Genomic DNA, 18525 nt, shown 5'->3' on the forward strand with positions numbered 1-18525 from the left:
TATTTGCACTATACTCTATACTCTCTGCATTTGTTTTTAAGATAGAATGATTTAAAGATAACTGAAAATATTCAAATAGCATTTACCGAAGCTATTGATGCTAAAAAAACAAATTATCTTCAAACACAGTAGTGTGCAAATGTGTTAGATCACCTCAAGATGTGTCATTTACTGTGATCAGTTTTTGTTAAAGTACATGGAAAACTACAAAGCGGTATGTAATTCAATATGTTAACGTAACATTATTCAGCAGGTTTCGTTCGCCTTTATGAAGCAAAACGTGTTAATTCTATAGGGTGATGCCAAACCTTTTTGCCATTGCTCTGTTTAGGATAATATATCTACAAATAAGTTGATAAGAACAGAAATTAAGCTAAACAAATAATTGTTTATTTATAGCTTACGTATGCTCATCATATACATCAGGTTGAGAAAGCAAATCCACAGACAACGAGTTTGATTATTATTTTATTTCTCAGCATTTCTTCATTAAGGAGGGTTATTTAAAACTCCCCTTACTCAAAAACAGTTCAGCAGTCCTATTCCAGTCCCGTACACTGTTTCCATATGTCAGTAGGACTGAGTTGAAGTCGCTTTGAAATCAGTCGAGACTCTCGGCACATTTCCATTCCATTTTGAAGTCTTGGTGAGCACTTTGATCCTCAAAATCACTGTCTCAGGTAGAAGTGCGTTTTCATAAAAAAAGAACAACTAATCAGTGTTTTCAATTTTTTTTTAGCACTGATTATACCAATTTAAAACATCTGTGTTCTGGCACTTCGTTATCCGATTACTGTTTCACATAATTTATTCCCTCCATGATATACAGCAAGTTAGGATTTTTCAAAGTGGGGGAAGGAGGGATAACCATAAAATACTGAGGTACATCTAGTTATCCAGGGTTTAGTACGGGGCTTCCCAAAAGCTGCAGATGTCCAGGTACTTATAAAATGTTACAGTTAACTTCTGCAGCTTTTTCTAAGAGCTGAGAACAACTAAAAAGGCCAAATTGTTCAATTACGAGTTTAGTTCAATGAGCTGCAGCTCTCAATTTCTGGGGTCCCGAGGACCGGGTTTGGGAAGCCCTGGCTGAGTGCCCCCCACCCCTCTCTTCACCCTGTATCCTGACCCTCTCACTCAGCAGTGCAGGATCTTTATGAAGGCTTTGCGGAACTCCACATTGAAGGTGGTGTAGATGATGGGGTTGACAGCGCTGTTGACGTAGCCCAGCCAGGTGGCGGTGCTGTAGAGCTCCGGGGAGATGTAGCACTGCAGGCAGTGGACCCGCAGGATGTGCGTGATGAAGAAAGGCAGCCAGCAGATGATGAAGACGCCTGGAGAAAGAAAAGAGGTAAAGGTGAGGGTTTGAATTTGCTACAGCTGCAAAAGTTTTGCATCACCCTATAGAATTAACACATTTTCCTTCACAAAGTCAAACACATTGACTTACATACTGCTTTGTAGTTTTCCGTATATTTAACAAAAAACTGAGAAATAAAAAATAAATTAAATGTTTCGAAATCGAACATGGAATAATATTGTACTACTATTATGGCTTCATTTTGCGGTTTCATTTTGTAGTTTATTTGAGGACGTGACCAAGCCCACTGACGCGACACCCCTCTACAAACTCACCCAGGACGATGGCCAGCATCTGTGTGGCTTTCTTCTCTTTCTGCTGGGATAACCGGCCCTTGACTGTGGATTTGAGGGTGGGTTTCTCGTTTTCATCCCCGGTGGCACGGGGCACCTCGAAGGCCCGCTTCAGTCTGGGGTGGCCGTTGAGTTCCAGGGGCACGGCCGGCACTTCCACAGGGGAGGGCAGGCCTGCTCCACTGGGTAAGGGCCGGGAGGGGGCCTGAGACACGGACTGGAGCCCCAGGAGGGTGGTCTTTGGTCTGGTCCTTTCCGGCTCAGCTAGGAAGCAAACTCGATCTGGCTCTGATGGGTGAACCACAGCTTCTTTTACCAGGGTCTGTCAACGGGTACACAAAGCAAGGGGTGAAAATCAAGTAACACACACTGCCTGGACACTGTGCTCTGCACACAGCCTTGACATGACATGGCAAAGACTCCACAAGGTGCTGAAAAGTGTCTTGTGGTTTGCTCTGATGCTAGTAAGGAAACAGAGAGCGTATTAAAGCAATTTAAAAAAATACTCACCACTTTTTTTCTGTTGGGTGGGAAACTGGTGTTGGATTTCACAATCAAAGTGCACAACTGGACATCCTCTGGGTGAGTACATTTGTTCTGGATATCAGAAGAAAAATGCATGAATGTACGGCAGAAATCAGTTATTCGTTTTTGCAAACTCATTTCACATGACTAAAAACACAGCTCGTTGGAAAGTGTCTGAAAATGCCTTTCATGCTAATATTTAATACGGCCACCTTTGGCGTCAATAATAGCTTGGCAGCTTTTTGGCACAGTGTTTGTGTCTCAAAATCTCTGGGGCACACTATTGTTCTCGAAGTTGTTTCCACAATGGGACGTTCTAATGAATTTGCGGACTGCTGTGTATGCATTCGTATAAATACCAGCAGCACCTTGATGGAGGGTTGTGGGTCGGGCCTGGCTCCCGTGCTGTTGCGTCGCGTGGCCACGCGTTTCCGTCGCCGCCGCAGCACCACGTAGATCTGCACGTAGACCAGCAGTGTGATGATGAAGGGAACGTAGAACGAGACGATGGAGGAGTACACCACAAAGGCAGGGTTAGCAATGCTGCACTTCGTAAGCTCTCTCGTCACTGCAAAACATGTCACGGCACAATACTTTACACAACAGCTGTCGTTTGAGCTTACTTCTCACAGACGTTGTTTAATAAATGTCGTATGTGGAAAATGAAACACTGTTCCCAATTTGTATGGTCACTGTTATTGTGGAATTACTTTAAATATATGTACAGCTATGGCTAAAAGTTTTGCATCACCTAGAATGTTTGGATAAAGTTTTTTTTTTTTTTTTTTTTTAAAAGGTGTATGAACGTAATTTATTTATATAACATCATGTCATCAAAGAAACTACAAAAAATTAGATGACAAAAGTCAACCAGAAGCCACAAAGTGGTACGTTTCGTGTTAGATTTCGAAATGTCACATTTTTCACATGTTTGTAAGTTTTTCGTTAAGTATATGGCAAACTAGAAAGCGGTGTGTAATTCAATTAATGTAACATTATTCAGCAGGTTTCATTCGACTTCATGAAGCCAAATTAGTTTATTCTATAGGGTGATGTAAAACTTTTGGCCAAAACTGTATGAATAATGTACTATGAATAATGTTGGTTTGATGTAATCTACTACAAACAGTATATCTATCTATCTATCTATCTATCTATCTATATATACACACACACGCACAATATCTGAGCAAAAGGGGCATAGAAAAATATATCCTTTTTCCTCAAGCCAATTATATTGACAGTATTACAAAAAGAACAATGAGTCGATGGTACTGTATTTGTTTTAAAATAATTGAAGTAGAAGGGATTCGCAGTACTGGTAAGAATTATGATTCACCTGTGTTGTTGAGTCCGAAAAGCAAAGGGCAGGAGATTGCGAAGGAAAGCACCCACACCACTCCAATCATCACCGTAACCCTGCGCTTTGAACTGTACCGGGTATTATAGAGCATCGGCATGGCAACTGCCGTGTACCTACAACACAGCACCAACACGGTTACTGTAGCGTTTTATTGAGACATACCGTTCAAAAAAACAATATTATGAAATGGAATAACGTTTGCGTTTGTATTAAGCTTGTTAGTCTATCAGCGCTGTACTGTAGTTACCTGTCAATGCTGATCGCACAGAGGTTAAGGATGCTGGCCGTGCACATCATGACATCGAGGGTGACGAAGACATCACAGAGAATCAGACTGAAGCGCCACTCGCCCACCACCTGCCAGGAAGAGAACGAGGAGGGTCAAGGAAACAGAAACCCTCCGGAGCAGCGGGGGGCTCAAACTCCGGTCCTCGAGGGCCCCTGCAGGGTCTTCTGGTTTTCATTCCAACTGCAGCTCTCACTCAACTTAACTGATCTAATTATTTGTTCAATTGGATGTGTCTCATATTTCTTCAAAATCTTTCACAGTTGATTTTAAAAAATTGATTCAAGGTGGGAAACATTTTGAGGCCTGGAGAGAAGTTAATCAAATAATTAGACCAATTAAGAAACTGAGAGCTCTGTGGCCCTCCGGAAGAGACTGTGGCCCTCCAGGAACTGAGTTTGACACGTCTGATCTAGAACTAAAGAGCTACATTTAGACATACAGAAAGAAACTTAATACATTCAAAGAATAAACGATTAGAAATCCTTTCAGTATCTTTAACGTTGAGTTTTCATGTGTTTATCACTGGGCGATTCAGACCAAATGTTCCCTTGAGACAGGTTGACTGAGTGGTCTGACGTCAGGCAGAAGCAGGAAGGAAACTGACACCAGGGAAGTACTGCAGGTAAAGGCTGGGCCGTTTTTATTCAGCACAACACACATAAATAAAATATTTAAACAAAAAAACACACTTGCTCACCGAGCGAAAATAAAAGATTTGAACATAACAAAAATCACGAACACAAAAAATACACAAACAAAGGTCAGGCTGGGCAAATAGCCGTCACTGATCCTTTTTTACTCTTTACGTTTCTCTCTTTTTTTATGTGCTTTGATTTACCATATCTAACATTCATTGAAAAAAAAAGTTCCCAGTACACTATGCACATCAACCTAACATTAGTGCTTAAAAATAAAATAAATTACAATTAAAATAAAAAAAAACAGTTCCCAGTTACACTACGTGCAGCAACCTAACATCACATCCCAAACAACTTTCTAAAATTCCTTTAAAAAAAAAAAAAAAAACAGTTCTCAGGAATAATTATTTCAGCTATAAAGGAGTGGGGGAGCAAAGCGAACACACAGTAGGTCAAACAATCTTTTCTGAAAGAACATCTGCAAAGACATAAATAAATAATCAGCTGGTTTCGATAATTAGTTCTCAGGAGTCATCCAGCTGCTCGCCATGGGCCTAATTTGTAGTAAGTGCCAAGGCAGGGGAAAATTTTCAGAGGAAAAAGAGTTTTTTTTAAAATTGTACAGCACTGGCCAAAAGTTTTACATCACCCGAAAGAATGAACTCATTATGTCTCAATCCTAAAATTCAAGGTGATGCAAAACTTTTGGCCATAGCTGTAAAAAAGGTAGGACAGTTCAGACTTAAATCATGCTTATAATTAGAAATGTTTTATTCCTTGAACTTGTCAATCAGAATATGGCCCTGTACCTTCTACCAGCATCACATTCATTCGAACTCGGATGCTAAATCAAACTCATTCAGTTGATTAGGGTTGTTTACTGCAATCTCGCCTTTCCTGCACTTTATAATGACTTTCATCTCATGTCAAGACAGAAATGCGGCTCATCTGCCATTTATTATTAATGCCTTGCATCTCTGCATGGCATAATTAGACCAGTTGAGTTGGAGAAGGTTGACAGCTTTGGGTGGCAGCCATGCACTTGATATGAAATGCATAATTCATCTGTTAACTTTGCATAGTGTGCAAAAAAAATAAAAATAAACATGCCAATACACCAGCATCGCAACATGCCATGGTTTTGCAGCCTCCTTCTGTCCAAGGCTGTAATGGGCTGTCCTGTTGGAGGTGGATCTGATTCATAGACAGTTTATAGTTTTATATATTTTCCAGCTAAGTTCACTTTTTTGGAAAATAGGATAGAAAACATCTATTCTATATACTAAATACTAAAACATGAAGCGGATAAAAAAACTAAAAAAGACAAACAGTGGGGGCAGTGATATTGTTACTAATAAGAAATAAGAATTTAAAAGCCTTGGTTAGCACTGTGATATAGCGCCCCCTGTGGTCAGGGTGGCAGGACACTGTCATTATTTCTGCATGTGGGTGAAGGTGGAGACAGCCCCTTTAACACAGGTTTTAGTGCTACCAGCGCTTTTTTATTTGGCAAAGCAAAACTATAAGCCTCTGGGCCTTTAAGAACACAAACAAAAGCCAACAAAAAGCCTGACTACTCTGAGACCTAAAACTTGTCTCTACACCATCTATGATTAACGTAGGGAGAGCTAGTCCTTCCTCCCCTCTAGCAAATACAAGCAACTTTTTGTTTTATTAACAACGCTACACAGTCTTTATTTTTTATTTTTTTTATGCAGAGTTTAGCTCCTTTCCCTGGTGAACTCACTCACACAACAGAGTGGTTTACAAAAGCTAGGAGATGGGCTTGTTGATGGAAAAGCGAAATGATTGGCAGGGGTTAATTAATCTATTATGCTTTCTTAACCCTGTCAATCGAGTAGCCTGCCCTCAACTCCACCTACAGTGAAGCTAAAACATATCCCACAACTTCATGGAACTGTGGGCAACACCCTCTCTCAGGAAGCCCTTGGTCCAAGTACCCTACTTTAGCCATTGATGATGTAAAGACAGCTATAAAACCTGCTGGATAGGAGCTCTCCAGGACCAGGGTTGCAGACCCCTGTTTTAGATAATGCCTGTCAAAAACGCCAGCCTTTCAAAGCCTTTTGAAATCCACTAAGCAGGTAATAGCAAAGAGTGTTGAAAAGAAACAGCTGTTTTGTTATTTCTGCAGAAAACTGGTCATATGAACACAAAATCTATTTGAGCAACAGCACTTGCAACTCTCAAAACAAACTCCTTTTTTTGATGTCCTCATCCTTTTATAGTGTCTCCTAATGTGCCTAATGTTGGAAGCGAGGGCATAAAACCTGCTGTGCAGGGAAGTACATTTCTAGTGTGATGGGCGCTTCAGCGCTTCAAATTGATCTAAAGAAAGATATTACATCTAAGACCTCCTAGTGTTTTTTAATTAGAAACCACAAAGAAAGTTCTTGAAAGGCCACCCCTTTCAAGAATATAAAGCTTTTCTGAGTTAACCCGTTATTGCATTTTTAAAGCGTCTTCAAACGACATTAGATGAAGTTTAAAAACAGGTCTGGGAGGAAGGACTGTCCTTTGCACACGTTACAAATCTGACCTATCAACCCCTGCTCTGTGCCAGAGTGCGCCTCCTCCTCCCCCCCAGCCTCCATCTGCTTTTTTTGGCTTCGTCCAACGGGGAGGGCAGCTATCCTGTCCACCTGCCCATGGCTTTCCCTACGGTCAGCCTCTCTACTTATCTGCAAGCTAATTTATGGGCAAGGAACCTCGAAAGGTGAGGCCAACGGCCAAAGAATGTCACGAAAATATGTATAAAGCAATAGAGTTGTCAAGTCTGTTTTAATACATAATCTAATGCATGAGTTTTCTGACTGCACTTAAATATTTTAAGGGCTCATGGCTAGAGGCAGTCCAGATCTGCAGGGAAATATGCAAAAACTGCTGACATTTAAACTGCAGAGTGTTCTGTGGTGCATTTTATGTGTTTAGTATGTGTATTACTAATGGCTTGTAAAATCAAGTAAAGATAATAATATAAAACAATTTATGGGTTAAGCACTTTAAATTTATGGGTTAACCAATTTAATATAGCAAGCATTTTTGACTCAGCGTCGGAGGACAACGCAGCTCTCGGGCAGCTTACAGGCAAGCCCGTAGGCGCCCGGCCAGACTACAGGGGTCGCTGGTGCGCGGTGAGCCGAGGACACCCTGGCAAACCTAACCCTCCCTCCCCCCGGGCGACGCTCGGCCAATTGTGCCCACCCCCTAGGAGCTCCCGTCCACGGTCGGCTGTGGAATAGCCTGGATTCGAACTTGTGACATCCAGACTAGAGCGCATCCTGCACTCCACGTGGAGCACCTTTACTGGATGCACCACTCGGGAGCCCGCAGTTTCTTTTTAATGACTATGATAACTGGTAAGATTTAGCTGCGAATTTATGGAAGACTGCGAATTCCGCGGGATCTAGCGAATTCCGAGATTTCCGAGGAATTCAGTTATCCTCGGATATGGACTGTCTCTACTCAGTAGCTTCGGAGACAACGCTACTTTTCTGTATTATAAACATTTTTAAAGGAGTCTCGCTGAGATCTCACCTCCAGGTACACGACCCATGGCATGACCAGCGTGGCCACGAGAAGATCGGCCACGGCCAGGCTGACGATCAGGTAGTTGGTGGTTGTCTGGAGAGCTTTCTCTCGCGACACGGCCATGCACACCAGCACGTTCCCGAACACGATGGTGAAGATGAGCAGGGTGAGCAGCATGGCGTAGAAGTTGTAGAAATGCCGGCGTTCCTGGTCTGTGCCGTTCCCTCCTCCTCTTCCCCAGTCTGCTGTGCCGTTCCCCTGAGCCGCTGCCAAACCAGCCTGGCTCTCGTTCAGCAGTAACAGCAAACCCTTCGCCAATGCCATCCCGCTGCCAGACCTGCGAGTAAGAGGAAGCTGTTAGTTGAATTCAGTCGAAAAATCGAGCATAGAATTTATGATTAGTTGATTATGATTACGGCCATCTAAAATATCCCGGTTTGTTGTGATTAATCCTGATTGTTAAAGAAAAAAATCCTTAGAGGGGTGGTCATTGCAGTTGATGACAAACAAATTTGAGCAGCACATTCAAAATCAAAATGCAAAAAACATGCATGACGTGTATTCCATTTTGAGTGTATACAGAAATACAGATTAAGAGGTTTGTCAGGGTTGTGTCCTGCAGCTTTTCATCTCAAAGTACATTCAATACGGAAAACCAACAAATGGGATAAAACAGTTCAAGAATATCTTAAAAAAAAAAAAAAAAAGATATATATTTGTATTTGATAGGGGTGTAACAATTCATTGTGTATCGATGAATTGCAATGCTTTCTTAATATGATATATCGTAACAGATGTCTGTATCGTTTCCATCATGATACGAGACAGAAGCACAGCATAGCTCGTTGTAGTTCACCAGGTGGTTCTTGAATGAAGACTATGTGTGTTTTACAGTTTTACATACACTCCCTTTCCCATATAATTTATGCCTTTAACAAAATAGTCCATCATTAAATGATCATTTGATCTTATGCATCATACAAGCAGTCCATCAGGACCATCACATGTACATAACGGCTCTCAAAATGCATGACTGTCTTTTTAAGTCCACAGCGCTCCCTGCTGTTTTGTTTAATGCATTATCTGCTCTCTTTTGCCATCTGGTGGCAGGACTAATGAAGTGCAGCCATTTCAAGGGTGGTGAGAAAAAACAGGATTGCAAAGTTGCGACATCTGTTGCATAATCGCACTGCGTCAGTCTCACAACCCTAGTATTTTGTGGGGTATTCTTTAATTTTAGAATTTGTTTTTAGAACTGGTAGCATTTCACTTGCAGTGTTTTGGAATATGTTGCTTAAATATACACATTGTTTTCAGCTTGTGAAATGTGCTTCGTTTCTCCTTTTGTTCAACAGTAGTTTTTAGAAGAAATATTTCACACATAAATCAGATTCAAAACGAGAAAAAAACATGACCCTCAAACATTTCCCAGAGAAGTGGTACAGAAATGAGCCGTACCTTTTCCATGTCGGACATCTCATTAACTCAAACCTATTCAGGGCAATTCTTCATGTTCGATGTCTTTGGAGACCTCATACTCATTACGATTTTATTTCCCACATCCCAGAAATGATAAACTGCTGTGTGTTTTTTCTTACAGGACCAAACACATACAGCCATGAATCTGTACTTAGTGCGATAGCTATGAGATTGATGGCATTTTGTTTGAGGGTTGCTTGAAGTTAACCAGAAATTGATTTATTTTCCCCATTAAGCTGAGGTCATGGTTGGGACACGCAGCAAATGAAAGAAGCCATTCTGAAGTCCTTTAAAATGTGTGTGTATGGACACACAGAGTGTATACTGTTAAACACTGGAGTATTGTTTCAAAACTCAACAACTATTCAAATATTCTTTCATTTTGAATAAGGTGGAGAAGTGTAATTCTTACAGTAAGTTTAAGGTAAGGGAGAAACACTGTTCTGTGCAGTAGAGAGCGTGTTGCATTTATAGCAGATTTTATGCATGGGTCCCCTCTGCATTGCATCTTTTTGATAGTGATTGATATACTATCTCAGTATATATTGCAATTTTGTCACCGGATACATTTCAAGCAGTCTTTGAGTAAATTTGTCATTTTTACCTCAGCAGTGTCTTCGGATCAAAGCATGCAAAGTGTATCAGTTTATTATTATTAATATTATTATTATTATTATTATTATTATTATTATTATTATTCCGAGCATCAATATACACTGGATATGGAGTGATTTCAGCTGTTGAATTGCAAGCTTGAATAAAAGCAATAAAGAAAAATCACAGAAAAAAAACAACATGCCACGTTTGTCAAGAGAGCAGCGCCTTCGTGCGATCGGTATGTTGGAGGCTGGACTAGGGCAGCGTGCTGTGGCTCGCCGTCTTGGGTGCTCACAGCCAGCAATTTCAAACCTGGTCGAGACGGTATAACCAGACACTCCCTGTCAATGACAGGCCACGAACAGATCATTTTGCAGCATCTTCGCGATGTCAATTGTTAATCAGCACAATAAAAAGTCACTGCACCTGCTCTAAAACAGGAGTTATTTTTCAATCACATCTAGTGATACGTTAGTTTTGATGCTAAAATATAAGTGATACGTTTCTTTTGATGCTCAGTATATTATTATTTATTTATTTATTTATTTTGCAGACACCTTTATCTAAGATGACTTACAGGTGTTACAGGGTAGTAAAGGGTTGGAATGCAAGCTTCATATTTAAATACAGTGTAGTTTACAGTGCAAATAATACTACTAATATGCAATGTGAACTAGGATGCAACAAGTTAGGATTACAGCAAGTTATATCTACAATGAAATATTAGTGCATTGGCTTATGAGAAACAGCTGATTGGTTATTGACAGCTAGTAGGAAATTAGGCCCTGAAGGTGTGGGGACAGTTTCACTGAAAGGACCATGAAAGTAAGGCTTCCAAATACATTTCTTAAATCTAGTGTCATACAATTTATCATAGATTCAAAACTACACATTTCAGCCCTACATAGTAAATGGATGTGCATGGCATAGCACATGAATGCGATTATTTTGTTAGCAGGAACCACTTAAAACTCAGACAGGGTTGATGGTGCTGATGGAAATATGACATTAGTCCTGCATCAGGAAGCCAGCTAAAGCAAACCATTATTCATCTGTACAGCGCTTTCTGCAGGAGGCACTTTGCAGATTGATGTCATGTTATTTTTGTTACTTGACTCTAGTCAGGCAATTACGTCAAAAATGGTTTGAGGGTTAAGCAATTATGGATTTGTTTTCATCTATTAAAGCAGAGGTTGAGGTTGGAGCGCACAGGATCTGAAGAATGAAACCTTGAAAAGCTGCTTCTTTAGTTCCAGGCACAGGGAGATTGAAATCATGACCTCTTTTCAAGCTCTGCATTCTTTATCAGGTATGTAAAAAAAACATGCAATATGGTCAAATCATTGATTGCTTGTTCTGCTACAAGATTTCTAAATCTTACCCAGTCTGTAAAGTAAAAATGTCATTTGAAGCTCTAGCACTTTCTCTTCAATATTAATTGTAGTTATTGTAGGTTAGCTGTGGGCCAGCTAACCTCTCTCTCATAGATAAAAAAGATTGATCTATCTACTATCATTGTTATTTGTTTCTTAGCAGACACCCTTATCCGGGGCGACTTACAATTGTTACAAGATATCACATTATTCTTATATACAATTACCTATTTATACATTTGGGTTTTTACTGGAGCAATCTAGGTAAAGTACCTTGCTCAAGGGTACAGCAGCAGTGTCCCCCACCTGGGACTGAACCAACGACCCTCCCGTCAAGAGTCCAGAGCCCTAACCACTACTCCACACTGCTGCGCTATCTATCTATCTTCATAGAATTGTCTATAAACATACTTTCTCCAGTCAATACCTTGCTATCTTCAACACATCCATCTGTATAAAGAGTATTGACTGTGATACCACTGTAGTCTACACTGTCTCCACGGTGACATGGAGCAGGAAGTGAAAAGGGTGTGGGTGGAGATGGAAACCTTGGTAACACAGTCTCAGTGTATGTATGAGAGAGAGAGAGAGAGAGAGAGAGAGAGAGAGAGAGAGAGCGAGCACCTAGTGCATTGTTCATATATACGTTTATTATGTTACAGTATATTCTTAAAAGTGCAGCACTCTTTTTATGACTATAAAATTGAGTTTTTATAACTATTTTGATGATCTGATGGAGTGGTTTCTGGCTGAATGATATCAATGACCAGTAAGGTTTCCACCTCTGAGGAACAAAAAAAACGGGACATCGGAATAGAAGGGCGTACCTGCATCCCAATTCTGACACCGCAGGCAGGTGCATCACACAGGACGAGGCAATCCACACACAGGCAAAGGGTGGGCGCGAACCCGGAACCTCTCGCACTATAGCATAGCGCCGATACCGCTGTACATATAGCATCCTCATATGAGGCTATAATGTATTACCATCTTCCATATGTCCCCATTTAAAGATTCAGTTTTTTTTTAATCCGTCTCCATACAAGGTTGCCATGCATGAGAGAGTTAAAATAACGTTACTGCGTACATAGGAGGCAGTGTGGTCCAGTGGTTAAAGTCCAGGGCTTGTAACCAGAAGGTCACCGGTTCAAATCCCACCTCTACCACTGACTGACTCACTGTGTGACCCTGAGCAAGTCACTTAACCTCCTTGTGCTCCGTCCTGTGGATAAGATGTTAAATCAATGTCCTATTGTAAGCGACTCTGCATATAACACACAGTTCACAGCCTACCTCTGTAAAGTGCTTTGTGATGGAGGTCAACTTTGAAAGGCACTGTTTAAAGATATTATAATGTTACTGCATACCAGTTTAAAAGGTCAACATAACACTGTTAATAATGTTAAAGACAGCAATATATTTGTTTATTTAGCAGACGCCTTTATCCAAGGCGACTTACAGAGACTAGGGTGTGTGAACTATGCATCAGCTGCAGAGTCACTTACAACTACGTCTCACCCGAAAGACAGAGCACAAGGAGGTTAAGTGACTTGCTCAGGGTCACACAATGAGCCAGTGGCTGAGGTGGTTTCTTTAACCACTGGACCACACAGCCTCCTTCACAGCAATGTATTTGTGCAGATGGAACAAGCCCTCATACTAACTAGTGACTTTCAGGAAGGCTTAAATGAAAGTAAGTGATTGGCAAGTTATTGAGCCATGCGCTGTAAAAACAGTGCCACTCCTGGTACTAAACTTAATGAAAGATAAGAGAATGCATTGTGGAGTGCAAGCAAATACTATTTAGAGCCATGCTGATTGATGTCCTGCAATGCAATATAATGCAATGCATTGAAAAGTGAAATGAACACAGTTAATGAACAGAAACTAGGACATTAGGCAAGCTGCCACAAAGCAATAAATCACAGCCACAGGACAGTCAGTTTAGATTCATTTAACAAAGCTTTTTTTGAGTTGATGTAAATTGTTTGCACAGTAACCTCTGGGGTGTGCGTTACACCATGAAGCATGAGGTCCATTTTAGGTGCCATAAGGAACTTCATTCAGACTGCCCAACACGCTACAAACATGCTTACTACACCAAGGGCAACAGAAACACGCATGCTTACAAATATAAAAAGATAACAACAAAAGAGAAAAAGGAGTGGGGGTTACCTCGCCCCGGTATTTAAAATAAAAAAGAGTTAAAAAAATCACACTGAAAGCTCAACGCAAGTTCAAAGCAAGGTAAAGGCTTTTTAGAGAATGAGGTTAAGTAATATTGGAGCACTCAGAACCACTCAGAATGATTGGAAACACCATAGAATAGTTAAGATATTTAGTGTGTCCAATTATTATCACCCTCCCCAATTTTCTCCCAATTTGAAATGCCCAATCGCTTTTCACCTCAACACATCAATCCCCCACATGGCTCACGAGACTCGAAGGTTCAGTGGGCGTCCTCCGAGCCCACGTCCAAGCCAGCTTCCTCTTCCTCCAAGTCTCGTGCATTTGACCATTTGTGGATTTCCTTTTCTCTTGCTATTTTACTAATTTTAAATGAATTGCATGTGAGGCCTATTTGGACAATGTTCCCAGATTTTCAGTTCCAGGGGTTTGATTTCATCTGCACAACAAATCAAAACTACAGACGCGATGGGGTGTTCTAATACATGTGCACATGGCTGTATGATATTACTGTACTAGCCTGTGCGTGTTTTCAGTCGTGCTTGAAGCCTGTCATGAAGAGTCTATATTCTTTCTTGCTTTCTAGTAATAAGTTTCTGGATGTGTATATTACTAGGTATGATGTGCACGATTTTAGTTGCATTCAAAGGCTTTCGTGAACAGTGTACAGGTTTCCACTTCTCACTGTTTAATAATAAAGGGAATATATTATGCATATGCATGCTTTTAGTTGTATTTGAAGGCTTTTCTAAAGAGCTGTTATGAGCTAGGTAAAGGGAACAAATAATTGGTCATTTACTCTGATAGGCTTCCGCCTGGCCCCACTTCATTTGCTGTTTTTCTTTGTTACCTCTTGTCTATCTATTTAAAGTAAATCTCCATATTCTAATCATAATTGGCAGATGTTCCCTCAATCTATTACGATGACAGTGCTAGTTTCTTTCTCTCTCAACATGAATTTCAGTGCAGCGTTTTGTTTTTTGGTTTTTAACTGAAGAGATGGCATATGGAAGCGAAGAATATTGGCAAACATTATCGTTCTACCGTAACAGAGGCTAAGGAGTTCAAATAAGTCCTTTGTTTTGTTTGTTTTTTTCTCCTGAAGATTGCATATTAAAATGTCATACTGTACTGGTGTTACTTTATCACCAAGAGATTGATTTACTGTTATAAGGTATAGCTGGGCAGCAGTGTGGAGTAGTGGTTAGGGCTCTGGACCGGAGGGTTGTGGGTTCAATCCCCAGTGGGGGACACTGCTGTTGTACCCTTGAGCAAGGTACTTTACCTAGATTGCTCCAGTAAAAACCCAACTGTATAAATGGGTAATTGTATGTAAAATAATGTGATATCTGTATAATGTGAAATAATGTACCTAATGATATCTTGTAACAATTGTAAGTCGCCCTGGATAAGGGCGTCTGCTAAGAAATAAATAATAATAATAATAATAGCTGATTCACAATTAAAAACTGAAGCCCTACAGTAGAGCTGTGGCCAAAAGTTTTGCAACACCTATAATTTTAGGATTAAGACATAAAAAAATTATACATTATCCATATATCTATCTATCTATATATCTATATCTATATCTATATCTATATCTATATAGGGACATAATTTAGATCTTTGATTTAACATAATGTAATCAAATAGTAGCACAATAGTATAATAGTAGCACAATATTTGATGTTACATTTCGAAATGTCACATTTTTCGTTAAGTGTATGGAAAACTACAAAGCAGTGCTATGCAATTCAGTATGTTTACATAACACTATTCAGCGGGTTTCGTTCGACTTTAGGAAGCAAAATGAGTTCATTCTATAGGGTGATGCAAACCTTTTGGCCATAGCTGTATGTTTTCTCAGTCAGTGTCTGAATTACATGAAGTACTCGCACATTAATGCAATCTGAATGTGGTTACCACTCCGAGCCCTTTATTGATTCTAGAGTACATCATAAATTTGCTTTCGACTGCCTAAGTGGCATTGTAACTCACAAGTCTTGTAGCTATACAGTGATTTGCTGTTGGCTATAAAATGCAAAAACAGAAATGGCCCGGAGTAAATTAAGATAATGAATACTTCAACCGAGTCCAGTTCTGAGGGATTGCTTAACCCTTTGGAAACTGCAACAGCTGAATCTAGCTTTTATATAGACTTTGAAAACACTTGCATTACTACCAGCATTGCAGTTTATTTGTCATTTCTCTCTGTGTGTGTGTGTTTTTAATTTCATTTTTTTATTTTTTTTTAAATTATTTTCAGTTTTGTTAAATGGATTTTTAAATAAACATGAAATGTTTACCACTGAAGTTCTTTCACCTTTTATGGAGCTGCTGTAGGGGTACATTCAGAGAAACTAACTTGCCTATTGCCACATGCTTATTTTTAGTTTCCTATTGTAAAAGCATAGAAAATGGTAATAAAGCACAGTGAACGCAGGGTAAATCATCGATAGCACTGGAAAGCATTGAGAGGCACGGTAAAGCATATTAAAAAACGGCGGCCAGCTGTGGTAAATGCATAGTATAAGCATGGAGAAAGAATGTGAAAAATAAAATAAAAAATAAAACAAGCACATCTGCGTTAGTTTTCAGAAACACTTATTTTTAATGTGGTAACTGCATCCTAAAAGCTATATATCCTTATAAGTTATCCAAAGTTGCGTGAACTAAGTCAAATACACCCACACACAAAAAAACCCATCACGATACAATAGCAGCATTATATTAAAAACGCACCATTCATAAAAATAAAAGATAAATAACAGCACGCTAACCTCACTTGCAGAACGAACAATAAGGATTACCGTTCGGCATCTCAGTCACTTTTTTTCCATCCCAGTTTGTTGCTCCCAATGTTGCGTTTCACTTCAGAGACAATGCAACCTCTCTGTCAAGCGGCGATACATCGTTCGGGAAGAATGACTTGTTTTCAGTGCTACAAAAAAAAAGGAAAAGAAAAGGCCGTTCGTCTCAATATATGCAACAGGCTCACTTGCTCGAGAGTCCGCAAACACTACAAGACGAAGCACACGCTGACAGAACCGCTGCTTCTGACAGACTGCGCTGAAGACCAAACGCGTGACAGATTAAATCTGTCCCTAGCCTCTCGTTTTCAGCAGCTCTGAGCGGGCGGGTTTAAATTCCACTATTTAGTCTGCGTACTGAGAGCGTATTTACTAATGAAATCCCCCGTTCTGTTAATACATGTGATGACACGCTGAACACATTCAATCCTGCCGTTTTCGTGTATTTATTTCGTATGTGCCTTACACAGTAGCGTGTCGTATCACCAGTCACAGGCTAAATAAGGCACATACTATTTCAAAATAAAAAGTAGAAGGGTTTATTTATGTATTTTGTGTGTGTGCCCTAATATCATATGGTGTATTTTGTACTGTTTGAGTAGTATTAATCCATGTCTTATCTTTGTTGCTTTCAGTTTATGATACTCGAGTCACAGGTGTTAAGCCCGGATATCCAGTCCTTTGTGTCGAATTGGCTGTTCCGCACGTACGGGAGAATTATCTTTTGTCTATCAACTCCAGAAGACGTGGAATTGTTTTCCATCAGAGCATGGAGATGGGATTTGATAATCTCTCCTTCTCTGGTTTTAAAGATCATATTGGATAAATTGCTTAGAGGCTGCTGCTAATGCTTCTCCTGCAGTCCAATATTAACAATAAGAGTCAACAGTGTGGAGTAGTGGTTAAGGCTCTGGACTCTTGACCGGAGGGTTGTGGGTTCAATCCCTGGTAGGGGACACTGCTACTGTACCCTTGAGCAAGGTACTTTACCTAGATTGCTCCAGTAAAAACCCAACTGTATAAATGGGTAATTGTATGTAAAAAAAATAAAAAAATAATGTGATATCTTGTAACAATTGTAAGTCGCCCTGGATAAGGGCGTCTGCTAAGAAATAAATAATAACAATAATAAAGATTTGTAGTATTTTTAGATAGATGTATGCTGCGGCTGAACCACACGTTTTTATTGTGTTGTTTGTACATTACAATTGTCTTTTTTTTTATTGTTTTCCAGGACTCCCTTGTAAATTAGGCCTCGGTTTTCTTAATGGGTAAATCTCCTGGTTAAATAAATAAATATATAACCATATATCAGTATGCACAGAATCTATTAGACCATCCATCGAATGCATCCATTAAACATGTAAATCAAACAGGATGCGTATCACAGTTTAACAGGATCATCTGTGCTTGTTTTATAAACAAATGTAAATATTGTAGTTGATCTTTTTTTTTTCTTAATTTGTTACTTAGAGATGTTTTGTGTTATTTTAAGACTGTGGGAAAAAAGTGTAGGCCTATTATAAAAAAAAAAAAAAAAAAAAAACATTTTATACGCTGCTGTAGTTTTTGTTCTTTTCCCCAGACCATTTGAAAAGTGTTTCTCGGTCTACACTTTAATTAACCTATTTAGCCACGAACATACACTGTAGCTCTTAATGTGCGTTCTTAAATGTCAAGGCTATACAGTCATTTGCTGTCAAGATCTTCGTTTTTAACACCTGGAGTTAAGTTGGCGTCGAATTTTTTAATTTTGAAGCTTGGTCGTGGATGATGACGTAAACGCCCCCCCCCCCCCCCAACTCAACTTTTATATTAAATAAGGTGTGGCCTTGGTTTCTAAATAGGCTTGCGGCCGGATTTAAAGCAGTAGTTTTAATTGGCATCCACGTTATGTTAAAATATACCTTCACAGCATTCCACACATACACTAATAACAATAATAAGCATTACAATGAAGTTCTATTAACCACGTTTTTAAAAAAAAACATTCATGTTATACAGTATATGAAGCGTGTGCAACGGTAGGCAGGCTCAAATTAAGATCTACTTTGCCTGG

The 18525-nt window shown here is 39.7% G+C and overlaps 1 protein-coding gene across 2 annotated transcripts; it reads right to left on the reverse strand.

The window, feature by feature from the left end:
• Positions 1 to 769: 769 nt before the first annotated feature.
• On the reverse strand, positions 770 to 16982 carry LOC117964779 (D(2) dopamine receptor A-like). Of its 2 annotated transcripts, none has more exons than XM_059011009.1 (9): positions 16840 to 16982; positions 16467 to 16597; positions 8027 to 8357; positions 3789 to 3898; positions 3518 to 3654; positions 2547 to 2746; positions 2164 to 2250; positions 1636 to 1975; positions 770 to 1334 (listed from the first exon to the last, which is right to left on the reverse strand). In XM_059011009.1, exons 3-9 carry the CDS (start codon positions 8342 to 8344, stop codon positions 1138 to 1140), a joined length of 1389 nt encoding a protein of 462 aa, XP_058866992.1. In that variant the 5' UTR covers positions 8345 to 8357; positions 16467 to 16597; positions 16840 to 16982; the 3' UTR covers positions 770 to 1137. The 2 variants fall into 2 exon arrangements, with proteins under 2 accessions (XP_058866992.1, XP_034765359.2); XM_034909468.2 differs by having other exon boundaries at positions 16437 to 16597.
• Positions 16983 to 18525: the final 1543 nt, after the last annotated feature.

The sequence above is a fragment of the Acipenser ruthenus genome, chromosome 41 (genome assembly GCF_902713425.1).
Source record: "Acipenser ruthenus chromosome 41, fAciRut3.2 maternal haplotype, whole genome shotgun sequence".
In the NCBI taxonomy this organism is placed as follows: Eukaryota; Metazoa; Chordata; class Actinopteri; order Acipenseriformes; family Acipenseridae; genus Acipenser; species Acipenser ruthenus.

Coding starts and splice junctions, on each gene's coding strand:
- LOC117964779 (XM_059011009.1), bottom strand. CDS start 8,344: ATGGCATTGGCGAAGGGTTTGCTGTTACTGCTGAACGAGAGCCAGGCT. Junction 3,899..8,026: donor CATGGGTCGTGTACCTGGAG/GTGAGATCTCAG, acceptor TCTTCCTGGCAG/GTGGTGGGCGAGTGGCGCTT. Junction 1,335..1,635: donor GATGCTGGCCATCGTCCTGG/GTGAGTTTGTAG, acceptor TTCTTTCTCCAG/GCGTCTTCATCATCTGCTGG.